The sequence below is a fragment of the Bufo bufo genome, chromosome 8 (assembly GCF_905171765.1).
Source record: "Bufo bufo chromosome 8, aBufBuf1.1, whole genome shotgun sequence".
NCBI classification, from domain to species: Eukaryota; Metazoa; Chordata; class Amphibia; order Anura; family Bufonidae; genus Bufo; species Bufo bufo.
In genome coordinates, this window is record NC_053396.1 from 154,806,417 (window position 1) to 154,826,227 (window position 19,811).

The following is a 19,811-nucleotide window of genomic DNA, read 5'->3' on the forward strand; positions in this document are numbered from 1 at the left end:
CGGTAATTCCGTTTCCTTGAATCCACCATGACGGCCCATACTATTCCCCTTCCCAAAAAAAAAAAAAAAAAAAAAAAAGGGGGAGATATATGCTTACGAATATATCTTTTCATACTTACGTACTTTAGGATAGATAGGAGTTTAAGGGTATGGATTAATATCCTTTTACTTTTGTTCCACCTTTTCGGGTAATTGTAAAGCACTGAGGAGGTGGAGGGGTGGGGGGTTCTTAAACTCTCTATGTGTTCCTGCCCCTACAGAGGTCAAGGGTCAATCTCAAGGTGGGCCGTCATGGTGGATTCAAGGAAACGGAATTACCGGTAAGTCTAATTGCGTTTTTTCTCGGTAATACCACCGGATCCGTTCAGAACGAATGCAGCCGATTGTATTATCCTAATGGAAGCCTGTTTGCTGATCCATGACAGATCCAGCAAAAACGCATATGTGAAAGTAGCCGAACTACAGTGTCACTCGCTTTCCATGAAGCTCCCCGCTGTTGAAAAGTGGTAGACGGCACGTGTGTTCCGTTTCTTGGTGTCTCCTCATTGGCATTGACCGCCGTCAGCTCAGGGTTAATGGCTCACAACGCACATCTTTACATCCGCTCAGCATATCAAACTTCTAATACTGTACATTTTCCCGTGCAGCATACCACTCGGCTGATGAACTCATGAATGTAATGACATCTGGACCAGCGCAGGGTTACACCCCATGATGTCACTCCATTACAGATCTGCTTTTTGGCTCTTTTAAGGGTGACTAAGGCACATCGTCGAGGTAGATTTTTTCTATAGGTACATAATGCATTACTGAGAACTGAGTAGTTGACCTGCTTTGTGCAGTTCTTAATCTGCTCCCTGAACTCGGACATTGGCTGTAAGAATAGACTCTGTGCGGCAGGAGATGCAGCATTGCAAATGAGCTCTAGCAATAGTGCTGAGCCCGCGCTTTCCGGGATTCGAGTCATTTAGAGCACAACGTATTGAGTGGCTGCTGATAATCTACCGCATCCAATGCATTCTGTAATGTATTCTATATCTGCTTTATCGATACTGTAAGATTGTCGGCATCTTGAGCATCTTCTTCCCGTCTACGTAACTACTGTGTAACCAGAACCTATTCTTCATATACCGTGTCCTCTCTCCCTCCGCACATTATACACCATCTGTATCGTGTGCAGTTCTATCTATGGTCTTGTCGTACTTCCTCCAGATGTTGGCTTTTTGGATGTGTCCTTGGCAGGGAAAGCGCTCATGGCGTAAAACCTTCAGCCAAAGATGATGGCACAGGGGTCTCTGTTTCCGTAGGCAGGTGAACTTGTGCCCAGGACCAAGAAGGAAGGAGAGGAGGTATAGCGCCGCAGTCATGGCGCACAGAGGCACGGCGAACCGACCAATGTGTTCATCAGTTTTTATATATAATACATTTTGGCCAACCAAATTGTCTCCCAAGCTGAAGGCAACGTAACGTAGACGATAAGTACAGAGCGGCATCTGAGTAAAGCTCTGTTCACACTGCGTTTACATTCGGTGTATGCGCTGTATACATTTCCCAACATACCGTATATCGCGTACGAAATGAACATATTGGCTTGTGTGTTAGAAACACTCCCCCAAAAGTATGGGGCGGTTGATACAGCTTCTACGTGCACTGCAAAGCCACATTGAACATGGTCTAAGGGTCCATTGACACGTTCATATTTCTGGCTTCGCATCAGTTCCGCAATTTTGCGGAATAGGTGCGGACCCGTTCATTTCAATGAGGCTGAAAAAGATGCGGGCAGCACACCCTGTGCTGTCCACATCCGTAGTTCTGCATCGCGGCCCTGCAAAAAAAGATCGAGCATGTCCCATTTGTGTCTGCAATCGCAGATAAGAATAGGCATTTCTATCATAGGGCCGGCCATGTGCAGTTCCGGAAAATGCCGGGATCTGTGTTTTGCAGATCTGCAATTTGTGGACCGCCCAACACTTACAGACATCAGTTTTAAAATCTGCGCTACAGAAAAAAGAAGTGAAATGCTCATTTGTGGTGCGGATTCTGTGACAAACCCACAACCAAATTTCACTTTGAAATGGGCTGGATATAAAAATCACATCCAAAATTTGTCAAAAACTCTGTTGAAATAAAAAATCCTGAAGTAGATTCCTCATCAGTTTTTATATTTTTTTCCTGCAAAACAAGAAAAAAAAAAAAAAAGACTCCTTGTGAATATAGTCTAATGTGACTGGGAAAGGCTACACACCTGCGGTGGGGGTCAGCTGTGTGGGAGCTCAGTACATGGTGATGGCGTGGTGGTCTCTGCCTGCTCTGTGATGTTATACAGGCAGTTTCCTACTCCGCTTTATTGCCATACACATCTTGCTGCTTCCAGTGAATGAGGACAGCTGTAAATTCCAGGCGGATCGCTGAATATTTCCGCTGCCCTTGGATACTCTCCTGTTTATTGCGCAATGTAATGCAAATAAGAACTCGTCATGTTCCATAATTATCAGGAAACCGTCTCTCAGAGGGATTCCCAATGTCCGTAGCTGCTGATCTTACACCGGCCACAGCATTTCAGACTGCTGTAATCTGCAGCTGACAGTCTGTAGTCAGCGGGCAGTGATTTTTATTTATTGCAGATATAGACCTCATGCACACAAACGTTTTTTTTCCCGTTTACGTTCCGTTTTTTGTGTTCCGTATACAGTCCAGATACGGAAGCATTTATTTCAATGGATCCGCAAAAAAGACGGAAGGTACTCCGTATGCCTTTCCGTTTACTCCGTATGCCTTTCCATTGCGTCCTATCATTGTCCGCATAACCGACAAGGATAGTACTGTTCTATCAGGGGCCAGCTGTTCCGTTCCGCAAAAGACGCAATGCACGCGGAATTCATTCCTATTGGTTTTTGCAGACCGCAAAATACTGAAAAAAGCCATACGGTCATGTGCAAGAGGCCATATTGGGAGCATACTGTCAAAACAGTTTTATCACTAATCATCTAACACATTTATTAGGGAAAAGTAGTCCAGCCCCCTGTAAATAAAGGAGTTGTGCACTTTTTGGGGGGTGGCAACCGTCTCCTGACCCCCTATGCTGCTCTGCTTGGTCCCTGGATGTCAACTTCCGGTTTCACGCTGCTGCTCCTTTTGCATCATGTCAAATGGTCACTTGATGCAAGGGCAACTGGTCACTGCTGCGGCTAGCGATTGGCTGCAGCGGAGTCAAACCGGAAGTTTGAGGGAAGCATCCCGGAGCCAGCATCAGAAAGCAGGTAAGTAAGCTTCCCTTCACAGGTCTGGCCAGGAGGCAGGGGTCCCCCAAACATGTGCATCCCCTTTAATCACAGTATAATGTAACTTTGTCATATACTGTAAGTTTCGGTTTTTCTGTTTTTAAGATCTCTGCTTGCTGGCAGTGAATGGAGCTGATGTTTGTCAAAGCAGATGGTTTGCTATAATGTATCCAGTCCCACAAACACCTGCAGCAAACCCTCAGCTGTGAGACGATGGCTTTCAGCATCTGGATATAAAAATAATCTTTTTTCCGTTGATTGATCGTGGAGAAAGAGATACTTTTACTTTAATTCCATTCCATGAATTCCATTTTCTTTCTTCTCTTCCTTGATTGGTCTTCTAGACTACAGGAGCAAGCTGCAGAAACCATTGAGGCTCTCCATGCGGCCGGCATGAAGGTCTGGGTGCTAACTGGAGACAAAATGGAGACGGCAAAGTCCACATGTTATGCCTGCCGATTGTTTCAGAATACCACTGAACTGCTGGAACTGACCACCAAAAACATGGAGGAATGTGAAAGGAAGGAGGATCGCTTACAAGAGCTTCTCCTGGAGTATCACCGGAAGCTGGTGCAAGAAGCACCCAAAATAAAAGGGAGCGTCAAAAGGTAATCTTCTTGTTAATTACGTAGATGATTTCTGAAAAAGGCCGATAGAAGTTCTTCACTTGTGACCATTATGACCACCATCACAGCTATTGCAGGGGTTGCTTTTGGCACATGTGCATTGTTATGCAGCAGTAAAGGCGAGGTTTTCCTACATAACTAGAATATGTGCCATTATGGAAGCTTGACGTCAGCGTTTATAGCTGCTGAAATAGCTAGTAAATGGAGACACGTGGCTCAATACAATACTTGACCCAAAAGTTTCATAATAATATCATAAAGGGGTTTTCCGAAATTCAGATATTGATGACCTAGGTCATCATTGTCAAATCGCTGATCAGCTGTTGGAGGAGGCTGCGGCACTCCAGCGAGCGCTATGGCCTCCTCGCGGCTTACCAAGCACAGCGCCAGCCATTGGATAGCGGCAGTGCTTGGTGTTGAAGCTTGGCTCCCTTCACTTGAATGTGACCGGGCTGCGCCTAGGCTATGTGACCGATGAACATGGCTGGCCTAGAAAGAAGCTGCGTTGTGCACCAGAGTGCCACAGCCTCTTTAAACAGTTGATTGGGGGAGGGGGTATTGGGAGTGGGACCCCTGCCAAACTGATATTTATGACCTATCCTAAAGATAGGCCATCAATATCCAAATCTAGGGCAACCCATTTAAACTAAAGGTGGTCATACACCTTAGATAGCAGTCAGCCGGTTGCACATTCATCCGGCAGCTTTTCCTCCCCATGCACGTGCACGCCCAGCTCAGCCAAACTTCCAGTGGGGAGATGGGAATAAGCCACTTTTGGTGACAGCTTATGTTAGAAAGAGAATTCGGCATGTTCCACACCAAACTATTTTAGGCACAACATTCTATGGTGAGTAATTTCTTAATATAAACTTATAATCAAATACATTACTCCATCTCCACTTCAAAACCCCATAGGTAAGTGATGGTGTTAACTGCTTTCAGCCACCACTAGAGGGCGTTTACTGCATAATGTTTCTACATGAACTTCAATAATAAACAGTACGTACTAAGCTCCCCCTAGTGGAGGTCGTGCAAGGCTGGAATTTTATCAGTTAACTATCTCTGCACTAGGCTGCACTAAGCTCCCTCTAGTGGAGGTCGTGCAAGGCTGGAATTTTATCGTTTAACTCTATCTGTGACTGGGCTTGGAGCTCTGTATAAAAAAAAGAGAGCTTCCATCCTTATAAAGATGTATTAGGAACTAGTTATCACAGAATGCTGAAGTCATCTAGATGAAATAGGACAAAATGGTGGTGATGGGTGGATATTCACTTTAAGCTATATCTTCTGGATATACTGAGGGGAGGTGGGCTGCAGAGAAATGTCATGTACAGTAGGTATGCGGGGAATATTCACACACATATGGGTCACGTGAGTAAATCTACTTCTCTCCGTTTCAGGAGCTGGACAGGAAGCCAGGATTACGGACTGATAATTGACGGTTCCACGCTGTCACTCATCTTAAATACCAACTGCAGCTCCAGTCCTTATAAAAACATATTTCTCCAGATCTGCCAGAAGTGTACAGCGATCTTATGTTGTCGTATGGCACCCCTGCAGAAAGCACAGGTGTGTATATATATCTCGCACCATAACCTGCCTGCACTTTGTACGTAAAATAGCTTCTAGCTGTCAGCGCGGTGCGTAATGCGGCAGAACGCTGCGATATTGTGTATACTGCACACAGACCAGTGACTGTATAAATGCGTCATCAGTCGTCTCATAAATGACCTCAGCATCTTTCTTTGCAGATTGTTAAAATGGTGAAAAACAGTAAAGGAAATCCAATCACATTATCTGTGGGAGATGGAGCTAATGATGTTAGCATGATATTGGAAGCACACGTTGGCATAGGTATGTAGTGACTGATTTCTGCAACTACACGTTGGCACTTTAAAATAAAATGATATGAATAAAATAAAAATATTATATATATATATATATATATATATATATATATATATATATATATATATATATACATGTATATACACACATACAGGGAGTGCAGAATTATTAGGCAAGTTGTATTTTTGAGGATTAATTTTATTATTGAACAACAACCATGTTCTCAATAAACCCAAAAAACTCATTAATATCAAAGCTGAATATTTTTGGAAGTAGTTTTTAGTTTGTTTTTAGTTTTAGCTATTTTAGGGGGATATCTGTGTGTGCAGGTGACTATTACTGTGCATAATTATTAGGCAACTTAACAAAAAACAAATATATACACATTTCAATTATTTATTTTTACCAGTGAAACCAATATAACATCTCAACATTCACAAATATACATTTCTGACATTCAAAAACAAATCAGTGACCAATATAGCCACCTTTCTTTGCAAGGACACTCAAAAGCCTGCCATCCATGGATTCTGTCAGTGTTTTGATCTGTTCACTATCAACATTGCGTGCAGCAGCAACCAGAGCCTCCCAGACACTGTTCAGAGAGGTGTACTGTTTTCCCTCCTTGTAAATCTCACATTTGATGATGGACCACAGGTTCTCAATGGGGTTCAGATCAGGTGAACAAGGAGGCCATGTCATTAGATTTTCTTCTTTTATACCCTTTCTTGCCAGCCACGCTGTGGAGTACTTGGACGCGTGTAATGGAGCATTGTCCTGCATGAAAATCATGTTTTTCTTGAAGGATGCAGACTTCTTCCTGTACCACTGCTTGAAGAAGGTGTCTTCCAGAAACTGGCAGTAGGACTGGGAGTTGAGCTTGACTCCATCCTCAACCCGAAAAGGCCCCACAAGCTCATCTTTGATGATACCAGCCCAAACCAGTACTCCACCTCCACCTTGCTGGCGTCTGAGTCGGACTGGAGCTCTCTGCCCTTTACCAATCCAGCAACGGGCCCATCCATCTGGCCCATCAAGACTCACTCTCATTTCATCAGTCCATAAAACCTTAGAAAAATCAGTCTTGAGATATTTCTTGGCCCAGTCTTGACGTTTCAGCTTGTGTGTCTTGTTCAGTGGTGGTCGTCTTTCAGCCTTTCTTACCTTGGCCATGTCTCTGAGTATTGCACACCTTGTGCTTTTGGGCACTCCAGTGATGTTGCAGCTGTGAAATATGGCCAAACTGGTGGCAAGTGGCATCTTGGCAGCTGCACGCTTGACTTTTCTCAGTTCATGGGCAGTTATTTTGCGCCTTGGTTTTTCCACACGCTTCTTGCGACCCTGTTGACTATTTTGAATGAAACGCTTGATTGTTCGATGATCACGCTTCAGAAGCTTTGCAATTTTAAGAGTGCTGCATCCCTCTGCAAGATATCTCACTATTTTTGACTTTTCTGAGCCTGTCAAGTCCTTCTATTGACCCATTTTGCCAAAGGAAAGGAAGTTGCCTAATAATTATGCACACCTAATATAGGGTGTTGATGTCATTAGACCACACCCCTTCTCATTACAGAGATGCACATCACCTAATATGCTTAATTGGTAGTAGGCTTTCGAGCCTATACAGCTTGGAGTAAGACAACATGCATAAAGAGGATGATGTGGTCAAAATACTCATTTGCCTAATAATTCTGCACGCAGTGTATACACACACACATTATATATGTTCATAATGTGAGCTAATTGTATAATTAGAGGACCTGTCGCCACTCTCGACATGACTGTTAGCGTACTTTTTTCCTGTGTATGTTGTGCTGTTCCTCTGTTATTCCTATTAGTGGCTTATGGATGAATTGCAGATTGGGTGTTACTATTCCCCTTGTCCCTGCACACTTTCAGCAGTGATTGGAAAGTGTCGGACCATGCCGAGCACACCCTGAACTAGTAACTCCCAGTTGTCAATTTATCCATGACCTTCTAACAGGAGCAATAGAGGAATGACACAACATAGTCATTAGAAAAAATGCCCCAGAATTGTCACGTCATTTGGAATACAATTATGTATTAAAACAGACATATCCGTAAAGGTGACAGGTCCTCTTTAAAGGACATCTGTCAGCAGATCTGTACCTATGACACTGGCTGATCTGTTACATGTGCGCTTGGCAGCTGATGGCAGCTGTGTTGGTCCCATGTTCATATGTGCCCGCATTATGATGTTTTAATATATACAAATCAGCCTTTAAGAGCAACGGGGGCGTTGCCGTTACACCTAGGGGTTCTGCTCTCTCTGCGACTGCCGCGTCCTCTGCACTTTAATTCATGTGGCCAAGCAATGGAAATGTAATCCTGTCTGGCCCTGCCATTCATTTTATGTCACAAAACTGCTTTTTAATTGGAGAGATTTTCCTTTCAGGAATGAGTGACCACACTACGGGAAACCTTTCTAGTGGCTGTATTAGGCTACTTTCACACTTGCGGCAGGACAGCCTGTCGGATCTGTCCTTCCGCTATTTCGCCGTGCCGCCGGACCGCTGCTCCGTCCCCATTGACTATAATGGGGCAGCACGGCAGTGCACGGCGAAAGGCCGCCGGACTAAAAGTACTACATGTCTGACTTTTTAGTCCGGCAGCCTTTCACTGCGAACTGCCGTACTGCGCCGGAGCTCCGCCCCGTCCCCATTATAGTCAATGGGGACGGAGCGGCGGTCCGGTGGCATGGCGAAATAGCGGAAGGACGGATCCATCCTGCCGCAAGTGTGAAAGTACCCTAAGTTGTCAGGTTTGTGCTCTCCTAAATTCTAGGCAAGTTTCTCAAATCTGTCCATTTACTTCCAGGTATAAAAGGAAAAGAAGGCCGCCAAGCAGCGAGAAACAGCGACTATGCCGTGCCAAAATTCAAGCACTTAAAAAAACTTCTTTTAGCTCACGGCCACTTGTACTACGTCAGGATAGCGCACCTTGTACAGTATTTCTTTTATAAGGTAAGAGCTTCACAACGCTAATACCCAAACCAGACATGATCAATTCCGGTAATGCACAGATGATCCGCAGTACAGGATGGCTTCCAGCAAAATAAATTTTTTTAATCAAGTGAGCTTTCGTCAGGCTGGTTTTGATAATGAGGAAAGTAACTTTTCCAGAATGTGCATTTGATGGTGTGGTATCTGTAGACGTCACCGATCACCCTGCATCTTCAGGGTGCCTGCACACAGAGCAGATTTATGTGCAGAAAATCTGTAATCCCAAACAAAAACCGCACATAAATGCGCTCTATTTATTGTGTTTTTGGTTCTTTTTTTGTTCCACATGTGATGTGGATTTTCCGCAGATCTCACCCTTCCATTGAAAAGAAGAAAAAAAAAATCTGCTCAGCAGGTCAATTTCCACACCCTAGAAAAAAAGCCAAAATATACATGAGGTCTGTGTAATCTCCTCCACTTTGCTGGTGCTGTATTAAGCCTCATTCACACGTCAGTGTTCCACGTACAAGAGCTGTGCGTGTTCTCCACGGACGGCACACGTACCCGTTCATTGTAATGTCTGTGTTCACACATCTATTATTTTTTTACCATGGTCCGTGTTTTTAGCACAGATGCATCATCAATTTTGTCCGTTTTCACGGATTCACCACGCCCATTTTAGTCTATGGGTCCATGAAAACCACGGATGCAACGCGGAGCCATCCCTGTTTGACGGATCAGTAGGAAGAGATGCTTTGAAAATTATTTTTCAGCTGTGCATGGTCAGTGAAACACGGATGACACACGGACAACAAAAAACCTACACATGGATCCATCACTGACGTCTTCGCAGAGACATCACTGACCACCTTTTCACAGATGTAAGCAAGGACGTGTGAATGAGGCTTTACGCTGTGTTTTTACCCGCATTAGCCGAGCATATTCCGCCCTGTATGTAGCCACCCTACCTGTTCTAGTAAAGACAAGGGAAGTGTGCGTGCTTATAAGGGCTCATGCACACGACCGTGATCGGCCTCGGAAACATGGTCCGTATGTCTTCCGGATCTCCCGGGCAGACGACGGCTCCCCTGAACTGACTGTATGATACATTACTACCATACAGTCGCTTTAGGGGGGCTACGGTCAGCCTGGGAGACACGTGGACCGCGTTTTTCCGGGCCGATCACAGTCATGTGCATGCGCCCACGTAAGCAGGAATGGGTGGATTCCTGTGTGTTTTACATAGGACCTTATTGGCACTGATCAGATCAATAGTCTCACCAAGCTCAGCAGTTGCTGTCATAGCCCAAAAACAATCCTGTAGTTTAATTTCTCCTTTTTACGTCTTTTCTTTGCAGAACCTGTGCTTCATCCTGCCACAGTTTTTATACCAATTCTTTTGTGGGTTTTCACAACAGGTACGTTTCAGTACTGCTAATACTTTATATAGAGGAGTCTCTTCTTGCTGTCAATCCGTTTCATGTTCAGGAATTTACTCTGTACACGCAGGGTGTGGTTATGGCGGAAGTCAAACAGGGTGTGCGCCGCGTGGTTTGTATTGGTGTGGATTAGGTTGGGATCTGCTTTGATGTGAGCATTTTCTGCAGCATTCATGTTCTAATCTAAAGCTCGCAAGACGTCACCTTAGATGTTTCCAGGTGTGAGGCCAGGAGGAATAAATATTAAGCTGACGTTCCAGCTCTCCAAAGACAGTCTGTCATCGGAGAATAAATTCCTTGAGGGAGATTTATCAGGAGGGGATCTTTTTGCTTCAGCCTGTGTTGCTGTGACTGCTGTAGCCAAATTTATCAAATCTCACTGATTGTTTGATAAATTTGGCACTTCTTTAAAAATCTGTGATTTTACCTTCCCTCTACTAGGGTGATATTGCTCCATTTTTTGGTGACTCTTTTGAGAAAAAAAAAAAGTCACATTTGATACCTCTGGTGTATACCTACATGCCCAGCGAAACCCTGGCCACATTTTCACCCTCTTTTCTACAGTGGCGAGCGCGGTGTAAAATTATAAAAAGTTGATTTTTTTTTTTTTTTTTTAACACCAGGGTTTCATAAACCCCTCCACTTGTGTTTGGAAATGCATTCTGCCATGACACTGACGTACTAGCTCCACTATCGCTGCCAGAGCTGTCCTTGTAATACAGAGGTGGAATGTTTTCTGTCCTGATGAATGACCACTAATGAACAAGATGGCTGCTAATGAATCCAGAAGCCTTGGAAATCATTTGGCACTTTGTAGTTTGTTTTACATATAAAATGATCTAATACTCTTTGTATTTCCTCTTTGTTGTAGCCGCTGTATGATGCTGCATATTTGACCATGTACAACATCTGCTTTACCTCTCTACCCATCCTGGCTTATAGTTTATTGGAACAACACATGAGCATCGAAACGCTAATGGAAAATCCTAAGTTATATATGTAAGTCTAAACCTATATAAAATATTCTAATGCCATATTTCTGTGGTAGGGCTTGATCATGGAAGGTTCTGCAACTAGTACCCCATACAAGTGAAAGTGTAAAACATAACCAAATGCAGGGCATGCATTGTGTTTTGGCACAGAACTTGCCCATTTGGTCCTGCACCGGACTGCAGTTCCTTGGGCCCACCAGAGGAACTGATACTGTCATGAGGGCTGCAGCCTTTCCAGGAGTCAGACCCCCCACCAATCTGCTGTTGATGACCTATCCGGAGGACAGGTCATCAGTATCATGACACTGCACATCCCCTTTAACATTGCTTGTGTGCATAAGCCCTTAGGGTTATATCTTCCAAGAATCATTTATTTTTTACTCCCGAAAAAGGGTCAAGACCAGAGTAACGAATCATGTTTAGTAAGATATAATGATCTGTCATTAAAATCTGCTTTCCTGTTTGGAGACTACTCATTATAATGACAGGTCTAATAAACTATTACACTAAACGGCACAGAAACATCTTAAAGGGAACCTGTCATCAACTTAATGCTGACCTTACTGAGAGCAGCATAAAATAGTGACAGAAATGCTGATTTCAGCGGTGTGTCCCTCATCGGCTAAAAGTAAGTGGTTGCCGAGAACCAGCATGATGATCATTGCAAAGAGTCACATCTACCTGAGAAGAGTCCTGTTTATTCCTAATCTCCTGCTCTCCCTGCCCATCTGCTGATGACTGGCAGTTCTCTCAGAGAGAGAAAGGGAGAAAACTAGGTAGAAGCCTGTCAGTCATCAGAAGGTGGGCAGGAAGTCATGAATAACCAGGACTCTTTTCCAGGCCCAGTCTGCAAAGATTGTGATGTTGGTTCTCGGCAACCACTTACTTTTAACTTATAAATGACAGGCCGCTGAAATCAACTCGCCTGTCTCTACTTTATTCTGGCTTTAGAATGGGCAGCATAAAGTTGTTGACAGGTTCCCTTTAACCGCCTCCGGACCGCCTAACGCAGGATCGCGTTCCGGAGGCGGCAGCTCCAGGCACAGTCACGCATATACGCGTCATCTCGCGAGACGCGAGATTTCCTGTGAACGCGCGCACACAGGATCGGAAGGTAAGCGAGTGGATCTCCAGCCTGCCAGCGGCGATCGTTCGCTGGCAGGCTGGAGATGCGATTTTTTTTAACCCCTAACAGGTATATTAGACGCTGTTTTGATAACAGCGTCTAATATACCTGCTACCTGGTCCTCTGGTGGTCCCTTTTGCTTGGATCGACCACCAGAGGACACAGGCAGCTCTGTAATAAGTAGCACCAAACACCACTACACTACACCCCCCCTGTCACTTATTAACCCCTGATCACCCCATATAGAATCCCTGAACACCCCCCTGTCATTGATCACCCCCTTTGTAAGGCTCCATTCAGACGTCCGTATGTTTTTTACGGATCCACGGATACATGGATTGGATCCGCAAAACACATACGGATGTCTGAATGGAGCCTTACAGGAGGGTGATCACCCCATATAGACTCCCTGATCACCCCCCTGTCATTGATCACCCCCCTGTAAGGCTCCATTCAGACGTCCGTATGTTTTTTACGGATACATGGATCGGATCCGCAAAACACACATACGGACGTCTGAATGGAGCCTTACAGGGGGGTGATCACCCCCCTGTAAGGCTCCATTCAGACGTCCGTATGTTTTTTACGGATCCACGGATACATGGATCGGATCCGCAAAACACATACGGACGTCTGAATGGAGCCTTACAGGGGGGTGATCACCCCATATAGACTCCCTGATCACCCCCCTGTCATTGATCACCCCCCTGTAAGGCTCCATTCAGACGTCCGTATGTTTTTTACGGATACATGGATCGGATCCGCAAAACAAATACGGACATCTGAATGGAGCCTTACAGGGGGGTGATCAATGATAGGGGGGTGATCACCCCATATAGACTCCCTGATCACCCCCCTGTTATTGATCACCCCCCTGTTATTGATCACCCCCCTGTAAAGCTCCATTCAGACATTTTTTTTGGCCCAAGTTAGCGGAAATTTTTTTTTTGTTTTTTTTCTTCTTACAAAGTCTCATATTCCACTAACTTGTGTCAAAAAATAAAATCTCACATGAACTCACCATACCCCTCACGGAATCCAAATGCGTAAAATTTTTTAGACATTTATATTCCAGACTTCTTCTCACGCTTTAGGGCCCCTAAAATGCCAGGGCAGTATAAATACCCCACATGTGACCCCATTTCGGAAAGAAGACACCCCAAGGTATTCCGTGAGGGGCATATTAAGTCCATGAAAGATTGAAATTTTTGTCCCAAGTTAGCGGAAATGGAGACTTTGTGAGAAAAAATTTTTTTTTTTTTTTTCGCTAACTTGTGCCAAAAAAAAATATTTCTATGAACTCGCCATGCCCCTCATTGAATACCTTGGGGTGTCTTCTTTCCAAAATGGGGTCACATGTGGGGTATTTATACTGCCCTGGCATTTTAGGGGCCCTAAAGCGTGAGAAGAAGTCTGGGATCCAAATGTCTAAAAATGCCCTCCTAAAAGGAATTTGGGCCCCTTTGCGCATCTAGACTGCAAAAAAGTGTCACACATGTTGTATCGCCGTACTCAGGAGAAGTTGGGCAATGTGTTTTGGGGTGTCATTTTACATATACCCATGCTGGGTGAGATAAATATCTTGCCAACTTTGTATAAAAAAAATGGGAAAAGTTGTCTTTTGCCGAGATATTTCTCTCACCCAGCATGGGTATATGTAAAATGACACCCCAAAACACATTGCCCAACTTCTCCTGAGTACGCCGATACCAGATGTGTGACACTTTTTTGCAGCCTAGGCGGGCAAAGGGGCCCACATTCCAAAGAGCACCTTTAGGATTTCACAGGTCATTTTTTACACATTTTGATTTCAAAATACTTCCCACACATTAGGGCCCCTAAATTGCCAGGGCAGTATAACTACCCCACAAGTGACCCCATTTTGGAAAGAAGACACCCCAAGGTATTCCGTGAGGGTCATGGCGAGTTCCTAGAATTTTTAATTTTTTGTCACAAGTTAGCGGAAAATTGATGATTTTTATTTTTTATTTTTTCTTACAAAGTCTCATATTCCACTAACTTGTGACAAAAAATAAAAACTTCCATGAACTCACTATGCCCATCACGAAATACCTTGGGTTGTCTTCTTTCCAAAATGGGGTCCCTTGTGGGGTAGTTATACTGCCCTGACATTCTAGGGGCCCTAATGTGTGGTAAGTAATTTGAAATCAAAATGTGTAAAAAATGGCCGGTGAAATCCTAAAGGTGCTCTTTGGAATGTGGGCCCCTTTGCCCACCTAGGCTGCAAAAAAGTGTCACACATGTGGTATCGCCGTACTCAGGAGAAGTTGGGCAATGTGTTTTGGGGTGTCATTTTACATATACCCATGCTGGGTGAGAGAAATATCTTGGTCAAATGCCAACTTTGTATAAAAAAAATGGGAAAAGTTGTCTTTTGCCGAGATATTTATCTCACCCAGCATGGGTATATGTAAAATGACACCCCAAACCACATTGCCCAACTTCTCCTGAGTACGGCGATACCAGATGTGTGACACTTTTTTGCAGCCTAGGTGGGCAAAGGGGCCCACATTCCAAAGAGCACCTTTAGGATTTCACAGGTCATTTTTTACACATTTTGATTTCAAACTACTTACCACACATTAGGGCCCCTAGAATGCCAGGGCAGTATAACTACCCCACAAGTGACCCCATTTTGAAAAGAAGACACCCCAAGGTATTTCGTGATGGGCATAGTGAGTTCATGGAAGTTTTTATTTTTTGTCACAAGTTAGTGGAATATGAGACTTTGTAAGGAAAAAAATAAAATAAAAAAAATCATCATTTTCCGCTAACTTGTGACAAAAAATTAAAAGTTCTATGAACTCACTATGCCCATCAGCGAATACCTTATGGTGTCTACTTTCCGAAATGGGGTCACTTGTGGGGTGTTTGTACTGTCTGGGCATTGTAGAACCTCAGGAAACATGACCGGTGCTCAGAAAGTCAGAGCTGCTTCAAAAAGCGGAAATTCACATTTTTGTACCATAGTTTGCAAACGCTATAACTTTTACCCAAACCATTTTTTTTTTTACCCAAACATTTTTTTTTTAATCAAAGACCTGTAGAACAATAAATTTAGAGAAAAATTTATATATGGATGTCGTTTTTTTTTAAACATTTTACAACTGAAAGTGAAAAATGAAATTTTTTTGCAAAAAAATCTGTAAATTTCGATTAGTAACAAATAATGTAAAAATGTCAGCAGCAATGAAATACCACCAAATGAAAGCTCTATTAGTGAGAAGAAAAGGAGGTAAAATTCATTTGGGTGGTAAGTTGTATGACCGAGCAATAAACGGTGAAAGTAGTGTAGGTCAGAAGTGTAAAAAGTGGTCTGGTCATTAAGGGTGTTTAAGCTAGGGGGGCTGAGGTGGTTAAAGGCGATGTACACCTTTGGCGGCAATTTTTGTTTATGATTGCATTTTACTGATATTTGCCTAAAAATTATATTTTCAATTGGCCTTTATTAATAATAATGAGCTATTCTGTCACAAAGGGTTAATTGTTTTTCTAGCTGTGTGCATACTACTTTCACTTTGTGCCCGGTCATCTAATAACCCTTATCTCTAAACTAGGGATCGACCGATTATCGGTTTTACCGATATTATCAGCCGATATTCAGGATTTTGACAGTTATCGGCATCTATTTTGCCGATATATCGATAACTTATTGGGAACACAGAACGCGCTGTTGTCAGCGCTCTCTGTGTTCCCTCAGCAGCACAGGGGTGAAGGAAGCCGTGTCTCCCTCACCCTGTGCTGCTGCTGCCGCTGCCGCCAATTAGAGGAAGGAGGACAAAAGAAGCGGAGGGGCTGTGGGCACCGCTCCACCAATGAAGATAAGTCTTTCATTAATTCATATACAGGAGGTGGGAGCTGGCTGCAAAATCACATAGCCGGCTCCCGACCTCTATGAGCGTTAGCTGCGATCTGCGGTAGTTAACCCCTTAGGTGCCGCGGATCACAGCTACCGCTCATAGAGGTCGGGAGCCGACTATGTGATTTTGCAGCCAGCTCCCGCCTCCTGTATTTGAATTAATTAGAGATTTCTCTTCATTGGTGGCGCAGTGCGCCCCCCCAAGCCCCCCAGTATTAATCATTGGTGGTGCAGTGCGCCCCCCCCACCCCAGCATTAAAAACGTTGGTGGCGCAGTGCGCCCCCCCAGTATTAATCATTGGTGGCAGTGGCCACAGGATCCCCTCTACCCTGCTCCTCCGATCGGAGCCCCAGCTGGGGCTCCGATCGGTTACCATGGCAGCCAGGACGCTACTGAAGCCCTGGCTGCCATGTTCAGCTCCATGCTGCTGTGTGCACAGAGCAGCAGGGACAGTGTGAGCTCCTATTCACCCTGATAGAGATCTATCAGGGTGAATAGGACAAGGGTTCTAGGCCCTAAGGGGGCTAAAAGTTAGAAAAAAATAAATAAAAAATATTAAGTATAAATGAAAAAGAAAGATTTACAAAAAAAAAAATACACGTTAACAATAAAAACATATTCATTTTCAGCAGATTTATGTAGTAAATATTTTTATTTTTTTTCAAAAAGAATATCGGTTTAAATTATTGGCTATCGGCCTGAAAGTTCACAAAGTATCAGTATCGGCCCTAAAAAAATCAATATCGGTCGATCCCTACTCTAAACTACCAGAAGGTCATAAACACCTATTTAAGCCACATTCTTATCAGTAAGATGAGACCTGAGCTATAATGAGTGTTTATAATGTCAGAGATCAGAGATAAGGAGCCTGTCAGCTCTTCAAATGACGGAAAAGACAGAAAATCCACAGGCAGTTAGTACAGCATCTCAGCTATGTATACAAAAAAGCTGCATATTTTTAATAAAGGCCAATTGAAAAAAATATAAAAATTGCTCAAAATGAGTACAAAGCAATAAATAAAAATTGCCCCAAAGGTGTACATAGCCATTAAAATGTTAGCTCAGAAGAGCCAACTCCTTAGAATATGTTTACCTTAAATTGAATGGCATATTTTAATGACAGGATATATGAGAGACGTAGTGATCTAATAACTCCACAGTCCTTCCCAAAATGCACATGTTTACTGTTTGGTGTCATTTCTGTAATTATTAAAGATGTTGAATCATTTTAGGCCAGATACACAGTGATGAAGACTTCAGCCCCCTTTTTGCCTGTAACCCATAAAGTGAAATAAAGCGTTCTCTCTAGAGAATAATATACTTGGCTTCTGTGGGATTTGCAGGTCTCTGTGTGCAGTTTTCATACTTTCATCTCTTTTAATGGGTGATACTGACTTTGTAACCCTTGCAGGAGAATATCTGATAACTCAATGCTGCAGTGGTTGCCTTTTCTGTACTGGACTGCACTGGGAGCTTTTGAAGGACTAGTATTATTCTTCGGAGTTTATTTCCTGTTCCAAAATCCTTCACTGGAAGGCAATGGTCAGGTACAGTATATTTATGTCATTTATACACTTTTCTCCTGTGCTTTTTACAGCTATATACACAGCTTATTTTAATCTTGGCAGGAAACCAATAGAGTATATATAGGGGGGACTTAAAGGGAACCTGTCATGTGGATATTTGATTATAATCTAATGAATTATATACAATAATTAACTACTAAAAAGTGCCTTAGATGTATTCACTTACTGGTGTGACAGATGGTTACCTCATAATATACACACAAAGATGCCGCATGCTAATGAGCTGATTGGAGTCCGGCGTGATGTCATTGAGTCCAGCGTCTATTTAATTCAGAGCTATAGCCACTCCCCTGCCCACCTGCTGCTGGTTTATATGGAAACAAACTGTCACTCAGCAGCAGGTGGGCGGGGAGAGTCAGGAGCTCATGAATATTCAGGACTCATCATTATCAGCTGGAGCTTTTCAATACAAGATGTTGGCAGATTGACCGGGTCAATTAAAGAAAGTGACCCAGCATTGTGCTAAGAGAATCAGTCACTTATTTATGTTGCCCTTAGTTAGGACACCATAAAACTGGTGACAGGTTCCCTTTAAGTCCACTACAATCAATTATTTTTAATGGGAATTCTTCGGTCTCCTTTAGGACCCCTGAAAACTGCTGAGAGCACTGTATAAGAGGAGGGGGTGAACGGTGTGAACATTAATTGACGTGACTGAGAAATCTTCCTCTTATCCCCTGGAGCCTTGAGCACAAGTGCCCAGTGGGCGGTCCTGTCATGTGCAGCACAAGTGCCCAGTGGGCGGTCCCATCATGTGCAGCACAAGTGCCCAGTGGGCGGTCCCATCATGTGCAGCACAAGTGCCCAGTACTGGACAGAAACATTGGCCATAATTTTGAAGTCTTTCAGACTTCAGATCAGACCCCCACATTTTATCAGACCTCAGTTCAGACCCCCAATCTTTCAGACCTCAGATCATAGCCCCAGTCTTCATCAGACCTTAAATCAGACCCCAGTTTGCATCAGACCCCAATCTTTATCAGACCTCAGATCAGACCGACAATCAAACCCCTAATCTTCATCAAAACTCAGATAAGACAGTAAAATAAATAAAACAACTTGCCCCTCATGCTCCAGACGACGCCACAACTGTGCAGATTCAGCATGCTTTTCCTGCACTCGCTGCTCCCGGATCTTCTGCCAGCGCCGCTCTGCACTGTGACCGGACTTCGCTCAGCGTCCGGTCATAGGACATAGCTCACGTAGGCGTGCACTAATGCTGTACTCGGGCACAAGTGCCTACAGCTTTTATGTTATATTAGGCGTATTTCTGACGCAGATTGTGACGTAAATCTGCGACTTTTCCCCCTTTCACGCCAGGTCTAAAAAAGTGGGCGGGAAGAGGAAGGGACAGTATTCCTGTCTCATTTACCATTTTCTACGCCTGTTTTAGGCTTAGAAAATGGTCTAAATGTAAGACTGCTAGGAAGCTGTCTTACATTCCGCCGAAGTTATATAGAGGCCTCTGCATAACTGCGACGGATCCACTGCCTGTGCAGGGCTTTATTAAGACTGGCGTTTAAAGGCCGGTCTTAATAAATGTGCCCCTATATGTATATTTACACAGTCTGACTGAGCAGGCAATTATTGGCATCGAACCCTTGGTTCCTGATAGTCGCCTGCTCATCAGAGGAGGTTAGAGCTGCATTTCCATGCGGCAGTCACCCTTGCTGTGTGGGGATGAGTGATCGCTGCAGTGATCTCTTGTCCACATACAGATTCATTGCTTCTGGACAGAAAATGGCAGTTTTTACTGGACTGTCTGCCACACGGAATCAATGATGCCTTCAACCGATGGAGTGTTTGCTCATGAATCTGGTGATAGACAGTGCTCTACACTGGCCGTTCATTCCAGATAATTACACTGCAAGATCAGACTACACAGGGCTTGTTGGTAGTCTGTTACCAGGGAGACACATAGGTTTACATAGAAGCTGTAGGCACAAAACGGTTGAGAATTTTCAGTCACGACTATCTGCAAAGTTGTGTCATTTCTTATTTATTTCTGATGCATTAGAACAACCTATAAATGGATTGCAAAGGTTGAAAATACCTCAATAATGGTTTTC

The 19,811-nt window shown here is 43.7% G+C and overlaps 1 protein-coding gene across 6 annotated transcripts in view; it reads left to right on the plus strand.

Moving 5' to 3' along the window:
• The window catches only part of ATP11C (ATPase phospholipid transporting 11C), a 166,853-nt gene that overhangs the window by 125,631 nt on the left and 21,411 nt on the right, over nt 1–19,811 (plus strand). For all 6 annotated transcript variants that reach the window (XM_040405866.1, XM_040405864.1, XM_040405867.1 and 3 more), the window contains exons 19-25: nt 3,626–3,889; nt 5,308–5,476; nt 5,659–5,761; nt 8,594–8,739; nt 10,077–10,136; nt 11,029–11,156; nt 17,568–17,703. In XM_040405866.1, the coding sequence (XP_040261800.1) occupies nt 3,626–3,889; nt 5,308–5,476; nt 5,659–5,761; nt 8,594–8,739; nt 10,077–10,136; nt 11,029–11,156; nt 17,568–17,703 (1,006 nt within the window). The remainder of the gene's footprint in view (nt 1–3,625; nt 3,890–5,307; nt 5,477–5,658; nt 5,762–8,593; nt 8,740–10,076; nt 10,137–11,028; nt 11,157–17,567; nt 17,704–19,811) is intronic.